The following is an 11,010-nucleotide window of genomic DNA, read 5'->3' as shown; positions in this document are numbered from 1 at the left end:
TAGCCCATCCAAATGGCTACACTAATAAAAACTTATTTGGCTCAATTTGTCACTGCCTCACAGGAGCATACTAAACACTTACTAGTCATAACCGTTTACAATAATTAATAACTCAGCATTTTGCCTACAGAGAATATTCATGAGTTTCATATTATTCTCAGAACAAACTGCAATGTTTCATTTTGGGTAGGAAGCAAATATTATTAGGGCATGCTTCAACTTTGAAGGGTTAAACAATGTGAGGTTATAATTCACCACAGGATTCTGGGTACTTAACACAAACCACTGACACTGCTAACATTACTTTCTTCACTAAATGTAGGTCATCTGAGAATTCATCACAATCTGGTCGGAGTCATGAGGCTAGATACCATGGTTACATGTGCCGCAATGTGCCCAGTACCAGTTAGTTGTTACTTGACATCAGAGATGGAGACAGGACGTCCGCATGGTGCCATCACCCAAAAACGAGACAAGAAATGAACTGCCACTCTCATCCATTTGGAGCCTAAACCAATTCCATGAAATCTGTATCATAAAACTGGATAAGTGTTATAAGAATGCCTCGGTTTCAAACTCAAGGTCATTCACCTGAAACAGCTGCACAACAATCATTTCATACAAGTCACAGTTTCCAGTTTTATTAAACAGATTTCACGTAACTGGTCTCCTTTCTGTATGATCTGCCTAGTGATGAAATGGACAAGGTGTAAGGACTTGAGAATGCAATAAATATGGAAACCACATGTTTACTTAAAATTGTATTCACAAAAATTAACTAATCTTATATAACACAGATAATTTTATACTGTAGGCTGCTCAAGATGTAACCACATATTGCGACATGTACGATCTGAACGCACTGTATAATAGTAGCAAAAGCTTTCATAAGCTCATTAGACAAGATAGAATTACACTGTAGATAAGAGAGCAACCAACTTCACAAAGTGGCAACTCCTTGGAAATATAACTTAAAGCTCAAGATGGAAGATATGGCACTACAATGTCAGAGCAACACGTTTCAAGCAAATATGCCCTGAATGTTTGCATCATGAGACATAAAACTGTCGCAAGCATATACTTATCAAAAGCACACCATGTGCATATGTGTCAGTCAGAATTTCCTGGGCATATTAAAACTCCAGTTTCTTTCACTTTTATGCCTATAAATGCCTACGGCCAAACTGTATTAAGATTGCAAGACCTCAAATTAAAAAAGTTGACAACATTCGGATACATCTGTCTGGAAATACAGCGACTCGCTGACCTGCACACGTAATGGATCAATTGCTGGACAACGAAGGAAGTTACTGATTGCCAAATGTAAAGGAACATAACTTGAGTTAAAGATGGTTATTAAAGATCTTAACTTCATCAGATATGACTTACTGCCTGTTCTTAATCAGAAGTAAGCATCCTTATAGAAAGAAGCATCTCATGTTCAAGATCCTTATTAACTTAGCCTTCTGTGCTCCAGTTTCCTCCAGCATAACTTTAAATGCAGTTGTAACACAAATTTCTTCATTAATTGAGCAATTTTATTTGTGCAAATTCTCACAAATTAAAATCTTTTAATAGAAAATAATGTTCATCCCAGGAAACATTGGCCTTCGTTAAACACGTTAACACCTGCACGAAGCTGAAAATAGTCAGTTTGTGATTAAAACATGACATGTTGTCAACTTCTTCTACACAAATATTTTACATGGTTATATTACAAGCTACGTTTAATATTAGGGAACAGACAGATTGACAAAACATGTTATTCTTGTGCAAGTACAACAAAAGATAACGTAAAGGAAACAGAAATTCAGAATGTGAAAAATAAGGCGACCTAACACGTTGCTTGTTATGGCCTCCTGCACTAAAAAATGGAAGACCATCATTTGGACCAATTTGGATGGAAGCAGTTCAGTTATACAAAACATGAAAAACAGATATATCAAAAATAGTTCAGAATGACCTTTGTTATGACAGGAATCAACGGGAATATATTGACACCCAAGTTCTAGTAAACCAAATTTAAATTTCCTATCCCAATACATTGTGCAGCAAACATGAATCAATGTAACAAATATGAAATTCCCTTTAACAATCCACATTTTAAGACACGTAACTCACAGTTATTCAAAAGAACCTGCATATGAGAATGTTAAATGTCTGAAAACATGTGAGAATGTCTCCTCAGAAATTAAACCCAATGTAATAAGGACAGACAAGTAATTTTCAATGCACATCTTGCCTGGAATGTCATGTAATATCCAAGAGATTCACTGTTAAATGCAAAAATGTGCCAATCTAATGCCAGCAGTGAGAAGAATACATGGATTCGAGCCAAGAGGTTTCTGATTAGTTAATGTCAGCACATGCGCATCATGGCATCACAAATAATACACACTGGGCAATTTATGAATGCTCCTTAACCTATATTTAATACAAAGTTTAAAGTATTCCAATAAAATAGCTATTCATTTTAAAAAAATCTCTGGAATGTTTCCAGATTATAATGCTAAATGTATACACAGATGACTGCTATGGATAAGTTCACCTTTCACTTATACAGCAGCAGTGAAAGTAAACATACTTTGTATGCAGTGAATAATTTAAAAGGGAGCAATGAAGTTTCTGTGCTACACTTGTATGGAGTATGTATTTGACATACATGAACAAGGTCTCAGAAGAATTTACTCTTTTTCAAGTGATGGAAACAATTTCCAGTCGTACCTCTACATAGTTCATCCAAATATCCAAAGAAATATATTCAGTATTCTCATGTTTATTTTAGCACGATTTCCCCCCACTTGAAAAAAAAAATATATATATGTGGCAGGAGTAAGTAACATGATTCCATATTACAGCACTGTAAAGACAGCATAATTTTGAAAACATAAACATGCTTAAAAAAATATAATACAGGCAGTTGTGTTATCAAAATTATGGACCACGCTGCCAACTGTATACATTCTAAAAGCAGAAACACTTTATTTCTAACACTGGGCCTACTTAAAAAAACATAAATGTTAATACATTCAGTCATCTTTCTAGAAACAGAGTAGTGACAAAGAGCAGCGTAAGTTCACATGATTTCTTCTGACAATAGCACACCGTTCTTTCACCATTTTACTGCCAACTTGACTAAGATCAGAAGATGGGTAGGTTTGTAATGCCTCGGGGGATGGTCTGTTATACATTTTCTGGCCTCTGTCAACCTCAGATACATCTAGAATCCATTTCTGAGGTGGAAATACCTGTAGGGCAGATCCCATTACTCCTAATGACGGTGTTCATGAGGACGATCACTGTCAGAGGGGCTATAGTCTAATATGGGCTCTGAATTGTTGTGGGGGCCAGATATATTTCACATCCCTGTTTTATCACTAACAGAAGTGTGAGTAGACGAATCTGCACACAGATATGACCAGGTGTTGATGCCAGGACCCTCTGAATAAGAGTCCATTGTCTTACCCAGAGACCACAAGTTCCCCACACATCAGAGGATAATACTTTTTTTTATTTGGGAACTGGATGAATCTATTTCAAAGTGACCATATGTCACAGAGACTCATAATATATATTCTAAAGTTCCAAAATTAAGTACCGATTAGTTACTCGCATTACAGACATACAAAATACGTAAGAAATGAATTATTAATAATTAATTCAGGCAGGCTATATTAAAACTGTGATTGGTGTTACCTGGGCATTAAGACACATATTACATCAAATTTGGAGTAGGCCCCACTTTCTTTGCCTTGTCATATTCAGTTATCGTTACCACCACCACCATCTAGCAGTCAAAGTGTTAGGCCACTTCTTGGAACATTTCAGGCTCATTTGTCCAAAAGTCTCTTTAAAGGCTGCCCTCAATTTCTTAATCCATGTGGTTTGAGTTTTTTTAAAGTTTCCATTCTGTGAACTTCTTGAATCCAACTAGTTTTATATTTCAAAATTTTGTTCCAAATGCATATAATTTTTACATACATTCTATTCTTAGTTTCGTTTACAGTCCATCCAAGTATACTCCACTGTTCTCATGAATTTCAGTTCAGATGCTGTGTTAATTTCTGTAAAAATCCCAATATTCATTTTTTATTATTTTTCCACCGCTTTTTATGATAACTCCATGGATCTGTCCACGCCCATGGCCTTGTATAACAGTTTGCAGTATGACAGACCTTTACAATGAGGGCTTGTTGGTCCTGCTACATGCGAAATCTCAAGATCTGTTTACCATCACAAAAAGAGTGATGCAGTGTCCGTCAATGTTCATGTTTCAAGCTCAAAAAAAAATTCACTACTGAAAATTTATTTTGAAGAGTAAAATGGTCTTTCGTTTGGCACCTTTCTATATGTAATACTTGCAGTGGCAGCACTGCAAACTCCAATAAATGAGACTTTGTGATGCAAAGCAAGATGGAACAAATACAAGCCCAGTAGCAGAAACTGCGCCAGTCCTACTACAAAACAATGCAACACTACAAGTTTGACATGTCAAGATGTCAGACAAATTTTCTCCTGTTTTACCCATTCTTATAATAGCCTACATTTCCATTAAACTTTGAAGTTGTAAAAAAAAAAAAAAAAGAATAATATTAACAGATTTATAAAAGCAATTATTACGTTCACAAATCTTCCAAATGCAAGAGCTGTGACTTCACTCTATACAAAGAACGCTCCTTCCAGCAGCATAAAAAAGGTAAGCAGAGAACTGAATGAATAATACAAAAGACAGAATTGTGACCATGCACGTTCCGAGGCATTTCAGTCAGGTGCTGAAATTCTCATTAAACTACATTACATAGTTTAGAAGTTATCTATGATTTGCTGAAGTAACGTTCATTATTTCTCCGCACTGTAAAATGACATCTAAGGTTACAGAATTGGTGCAGGAAATGGTTGTGCGCGCCAATCCATAATGTAACACACTTAATTTAAGAGGTTCATGGTTACAAAAATATCACATTGTCTGTGTTATCATGAACAATATCTCACTGCTCTCAAGGCAAAATTTCAGTCGCACTAGTACAACACTTTCATGTTTCCTACCATATCACCTTAACCAACAGCTTCAACTGTTCTTCACGTGAGTCAAAGTTAAAGAGACTCTTTTAGTTTAGAAGCGAACATTTAATTCTCTCAACATGCGCAGGACTAACCTTATTCAGTTCTTGCAGTACAACCATTTCAGCACTGGAGTTTCACATCTGTTCTTCCCTACAAAACATGAAATAAGGATTTCACTGTAACTGAAATATTAAGTAAATTTTAAGTGAGTACGAGAATTACCCTTATTCATCTTTTAAGCATTCTGCAGAAGAAAATACGTTCACTTTACATATAAAGTGAATTTTTGTCACAGATCTCAAAAGTAGAATGCACAATTTATGTTTTATAAAAATTAATTTAGTCAAATTTCTTTGCAAAAAATGTAAAGGTCTCATATAAAGAAACAGTTAACCGTGAGATGGAAAAGAAGTTAAAACTATTTATAGTCTCCACTGTCATGGATATGTCTTGTGAATTCTTGGTCCGATAGGTCAAAATATGTTAACCTAAGTAATATAATATTTTCTGCTAATATAAAACAATATACATTAAACTTACCAAATGGTATAGGCAATTCAGGATGGTTCTCTACAAGCATTAGTATAAATTATTCATAATAGAAAACATAGTTGTACAAAATATATATTATTCCCAAATGTGTGCGGTAGGTATTACGATGAGTGCCATTCTGTCGTGTTTGCTCCCTTCTGTCGCTGCGCAGTGACTCTGATGAGTACAGAGGGTCAACACTACTGACAACTTACAAGCAACTTTACTATGAAAACATGTGCATTCAGTCTACAAGCAAACTGATGTCTCATCACATCTTAATTACATTCCAAGAATTTAGAAGGCAAAAAGACCGTCATATCCACTTACGGAGCTGTTGCAAATTAAATATTTAATACTCCATCAATATAAAGCGTCACAGATGCAAACAAAACAATGAATATCATCACAATTCAAGATTAGACCATAGCAAGACATTTTTCACTGGAATGCCATCACAATACACAAAGAGTAATAAAATAAATAAATAAAATTAAAATTTTAAAAAATAATAATAATAAAAAGAAGACGCCGCCTAAAATGCTATTCTGCAAAGGAAGGAAGGACGTGCCTTGCCAACACTCCCTCAAATTTGGGGTATGACTCCTCTTTCCTCGTCAAGGCACTGACCCCAAGTTCTGCACAATACAGAAAGGTCGCACCAGTAAAGCTTGATATTTGAAAGCAACGATGTTTTCAGCCACATCAGATTTCGCATCGCAGCAAAGTTGTAAATACACCATAAAGATAGAGCAGGCACAGCGCTTCCAAAAAAGTGAGACGAAACCTCATTGCCAGGAAATGTTTTTTTTGCGATATACTCATCAGAATCAGCGACATGCACACATACTTCATCAGAACAGACCGCAGTCCTTGAGGTTGTTCTTGATGATGACATCTGTGACAGCATCAAAGACAAACTGGATGTTGTTGGTGTCCGTAGCACACGTGAAGTGAGTGTAGATCTCTTTCTGATCTTTCCGTTTGTTGAGATTCTCAAATTTCAACTGGATGTACGCTGCAGCTTCTTCATACGTATTTGAACCTTAAAAAACACATTTTGCTTTCATTAAAATTTACTGTAGCCTTACTTTCAAGAGTAAAAAAAGTTTTAAACACTCGTATAATTCTCGGCACGAGTCTTAGGTCTGCTTTACCTGTATATTCCGGAAAGCAAATAGTCAAAGGACTCTTTGCTATTTTCTCCTCAAAAAGATCCTTTTTATTCAGAAACAGGATTATTGATGTTTCAACAAACCACTTGCTGTTACAGATAGAATCAAACAGCTTCATAGATTCAATCATCCGATTCATTTCCTCGTCTTCAGCTAAAACTAAGTCGTAACCTGCGGAGAAACATTGTTAAGTAGCGCGATAACTTTTGATTGGATGCGAAAATTGGTTGTCTATACTCAGATTATACTGCGCAATAGAGCTACGTGATATATCAATAACAGCGATTTGATAAAGTTACTCACAAATAATTGCCACTGCCAGTTACGTGAAGCTGATGTATACATTTCACTGGCTTGTGGCTGCGGTAGTTTCCCTCAGCCCACGTTACAGGCACCTCATAAATACGGCACAACAGTGCGCAAAACGAAAACTCACCTGACAGTGCCACACAGAATATGATTGCTGTCACACCTTCAAAACAGTGAATCCATTTCTTCCTTTCTGACCTCTGACCTCCAACATCAAACATCCTGTTACAAAGACATTTAATGGACCAATTGAAGTCAAATAGAGACCTTCTTCCCCAGTTAGAATTTCCAAGTCATATATGAATGATTCTGATGCTCTCTGCACTAAAATTAACGTTCATAAGTAATCCAACTCTTTCGCGGCAGACAAACAGCTGTGCAATACCCAGTACTCAAAAACATGCCAATAAAACTGAAGAGGCCCACACGCACATAATCATCCACAAAAGCATGTCGCACAGATGCACAGCTTTTAGAAAAGTGGGCAAGAATGGAAAAGAAAAGTACCGAAGCAACATGGTAAATGCACATTCAAGACACTTACTTGAAGTGTAACCCCTTAAAGCTGAAGTGGGTCTCAACTATGCCTGTGGTCTTCACTCTTGTTCTGAGAACATCCTGTTGTGTGGGAACATAGCTAGGTAGGGAGATTCTGTCCAGTGCATTCAGGTAATATGCAGCTGAATCATTCAACTGATACTCTCTGGAACGAGCAAAACACAGCTGCACTCCAGCATCTTGCCACAGCCTTTTCATTAACATCACCAACTCAGGAGTTAGCTCTCCTTCCTCCGCTGCACTCGCTAATGTGAAGAATTGGCGGGCATGGTCCTAGCACAAATCCAAGAATGAACAAATTAAAATTAAGCTATGTTCTCATTTAAAATGCGGAAAGTTGAGTATCCATGAAACCACTCTGCATGCAGCAGACAATGTTTTCTGCTCCAGCTACGAGCAAACAGCGTTTCAAGATCTGACCTTGACATCCACTTGACACAGCTAAACAATAGTAGACATTACTTTATTGTACTTTGTTAAATAAATACCACATGAGACCATGAAAAACAAAACTATAACCAGAAAAATGTTATAAATGGGAGTTTTACAACGTTTAAATGTTCAGTACAATCTACACAGGCATATTCCAACATTATGTGCACCATCCGTAAATAACAGATTCTATTTCTTCTACCCATTAAATAAACCAAAATACACTTCTGGAGCATGTCACATTTCCCCAAAGTACCACACGACACGGGATTTGTTTTCTATGTACAATACATTTGAAGACAACAAATGTTTAGAATAATTTACTAAGAAACTACAATTTATGGACGTACGTGTAATCGGAGTTGAAAGCAAAAGCAGGAGAGACCAGTTCCAGGAGACTGTTGTTGGCATCAGAACAGACTAATAAGTATAATTCCTGAAGATGGTGAAGATAACGGTGATGACAATGAGGTGAGATCACCTATAGGGCGGATTCCACTTCTCCCAATGACTGAGTGATGATGAGAATGATGGTTGTGAATTGAAACCCACAGCTTCACATGCAGAGGCTGGTATTCTTATACACATTCTCAAATTTAAAGGCTTCAATTTATGAGCAGAAAAATATACACACACAAAACTGCAGATCAAACCCAGGACCCTCTGAATGAGTGTCTTGTGTCTCATCCCAAGGCCACCAGGTTCCCCCCTCCACCTCTCAATCTAAATAAGGATTTCAAAAAGGTCCTGGCAGCAAGATAACTTACTGCTCTGCCGGGTTCAGCAAAATCAATCCTCAACTGCCCCATTGCCCTGATGATGGCCATGAGACTCTGAATAGTGTTACTGTAGACCACTGGCCGGTACTGCTCACATTCTTCTTTGGAGTAACCAGTCTCATGAATGATTTTCATCTGCTTCACTATTGTACTCTTTCCAGATTCTCCAGCTCCTGTTAGAATAAAGGAAAGCAATTATCAAACACTTGTTTGATAATGTGCCAAGTTCTCTGTATTCAGCAACATGGCTATTTATTTTTATTCCTAACCCTCTGAAAAGTCAGTAAACTTCTACCAGACTACACGGTGTTACAACCCAGAAGACAGCCATCATCATAACTGCTGCCATGATAACCTCAAATACTACAATTTTTAACCTAGTCCTCTAGCATCATTTGCATTTTATAACAGATTAATAGAACTTTTCAATCATGTGTTGGAGAATTCAACCTGTATTTATGTTGAAATACAACATAAAACACAATTTTTTTACTTTATTGATAAGAGTACAATGAGTAAGCAAATTCATGTTCAGATGAAAATGATCCCCACCCTATGATCAGCTGCTGATAATACAACATGAAAACTGGTTTGTGACAAATTATATTTCAGAACTGACTGAATAAGACAGAGATGCAGTCCCTCCCAAAGCCAGTACACAGGACAGTGTATATACCCCACTGTCACCCAATATTTTTAATATGGCATGACACAACAAGTGTATCTGAATGTAAAAACTACTGTTCAATGACAATATTCTACAAAATTATATTACGCAACTGAATAACCATAATCTGAAACACATAAGGTGAATGAGTATAGGATGTGCAGTAGCAGAGACTGTCATTCATTACAAGTTAAAACAAATGTCACCCTAAAATATATATAACTAGAGAAAGATGTATACCACCTCATGGCAACTTCATACCTGACACAACATGAACTCATTTCAAAATTTTCATTTAATACAAAATCAATAAAATTTCACTATACAATGTATGAGTAAAGCACTCCCACCACACATCATGTAGGTGACTTGAGGAAAGAGAAGATATAACTCCTACTCATTCTTGAACTCAGCACTAGATGGGGGCGAGTGGTCAGCATCACGCCCCAGCCACACTTTACCCCCAGGAAAGGACCCCAGTGCCCATGGGACCCAGAGCCAGTCTGGATGCAAAGGCTAGAGGAGAAATCCTCTGCCTCTTATTTTTTTAATTGCGTATGTTTTTATTAAAATACCAAGAAAAAAATTCTATGAGAAATAACCCACAGATATCTGGCAACTTTTTATAATTCTGTATCAACTGCAGAGGTAGCACTGCATCTGGAACTGTAAGTATTGCATAACTTTGGTAGTCTTTCCTCTATGACTAAAAAAATGTTTTATATTTTAAAGTGCTAAGTAATATACACCTACTTTTCTGCAGATACTATAGATGTTGCTCTGTATCATAAAAGATAACGTGTCATGGCCATGATTTAACATTCTCACTTGATAATTACCTAGTAACAAAAGTTTAACTTCTCTTGCAGCTCTTTCTCCATCTGCTCGCAGATCTTTATCTATCTTCTTAGACCTTTCGGCAGCTTCCTTCTCTACAGCTGTACTGACAGCACACCCCATTTCGAAGTTCGCACTTGTAGATTGATAGACTCCACCCGGTTTTCAATCAGCAAAGAAAGAGTACGCACCGGATATTTTACTTTAAAAATGGCTATTTGTTCAACTCACAGTGCATATACTTATTTTTAAAACAATCCTTAATGTCTTCATCGACTACTCTGTAATACGAACGTTCTTTCAATATCTTGTCATGTATAAATAATTTCTTTTCGTTTAGCAAACACATCAGACGCACGTTCAGTTTCGTCACAACATGTTTACCAAACTAGTATGACAAATATTAATAAAAAAAAATATTACAATTTCTAAACTATCAAATAAAGGAACAGGCAAGTTTAATACTACCAGTTATTATATTAAGTGGTATTGAATATTATAATAGTTTTTGCCTAAACTTGAGCAGTTACATGTTACCCATAAGCTCACTAATGACCTCTAAATTCCTACATACGTTGGCCATATTTGATTACTATGACCAACATTGGCATAAATAAATTCTCTTAATTTCTTACTGTTTGAGGAGTCGATAACGTGC

The 11,010-nt window shown here is 36.5% G+C and overlaps 1 protein-coding gene across 2 annotated transcripts; it reads right to left on the bottom strand.

Moving 5' to 3' along the window:
- Positions 1–748: 748 nt before the first annotated feature.
- Galphai (G protein alpha i subunit) lies at positions 749–10,906 on the bottom strand. 2 transcript variants are annotated; one of them, XM_022058679.2, is made up of 7 exons: positions 10,355–10,906; positions 8,837–9,021; positions 7,624–7,910; positions 7,207–7,301; positions 6,753–6,941; positions 6,446–6,640; positions 749–5,214 (listed from the first exon to the last, which is right to left on the bottom strand). In XM_022058679.2, exons 1-6 carry the CDS (start codon positions 10,473–10,475, stop codon positions 6,450–6,452), a joined length of 1,068 nt encoding a protein of 355 aa, XP_021914371.1. In that variant the 5' UTR covers positions 10,476–10,906; the 3' UTR covers positions 749–5,214; positions 6,446–6,449. The 2 variants fall into 2 exon arrangements, with proteins under 2 accessions (XP_021914371.1, XP_021914369.1); XM_022058677.2 differs by having other exon boundaries at positions 749–6,640.
- Positions 10,907–11,010: the final 104 nt, after the last annotated feature.

The sequence above is a fragment of the Zootermopsis nevadensis genome, unplaced genomic scaffold (assembly GCF_977971745.1).
Source record: "Zootermopsis nevadensis isolate Lab colony 2312 unplaced genomic scaffold, Znev_1.0 Znev_ptg000025l, whole genome shotgun sequence".
Taxonomy (NCBI): domain Eukaryota; kingdom Metazoa; phylum Arthropoda; class Insecta; order Blattodea; family Termopsidae; genus Zootermopsis; species Zootermopsis nevadensis.
Note: the sequence above shows the minus strand (reverse complement) of the source record. Positions and strands in the feature narration are given on the sequence as shown.

What these genes read in the sequence shown, in the direction of transcription:
- Galphai (XM_022058677.2), bottom strand. Translation starts at nt 10,475, where the DNA reads ATGGGGTGTGCTGTCAGTACAGCTGTAGAGAAGGAAGCTGCCGAAAGG. An exon ending in AGTTAAACTTTTGTTACTAG is followed by an intron (nt 9,022 to 10,354) that starts GTAATTATCAAG and finishes TTATTCTAACAG; the next exon opens with GAGCTGGAGAATCTGGAAAG. An exon ending in TTGCTTTCCGGAATATACAG is followed by an intron (nt 6,641 to 6,752) that starts GTAAAGCAGACC and finishes GTGTTTTTTAAG; the next exon opens with GTTCAAATACGTATGAAGAA.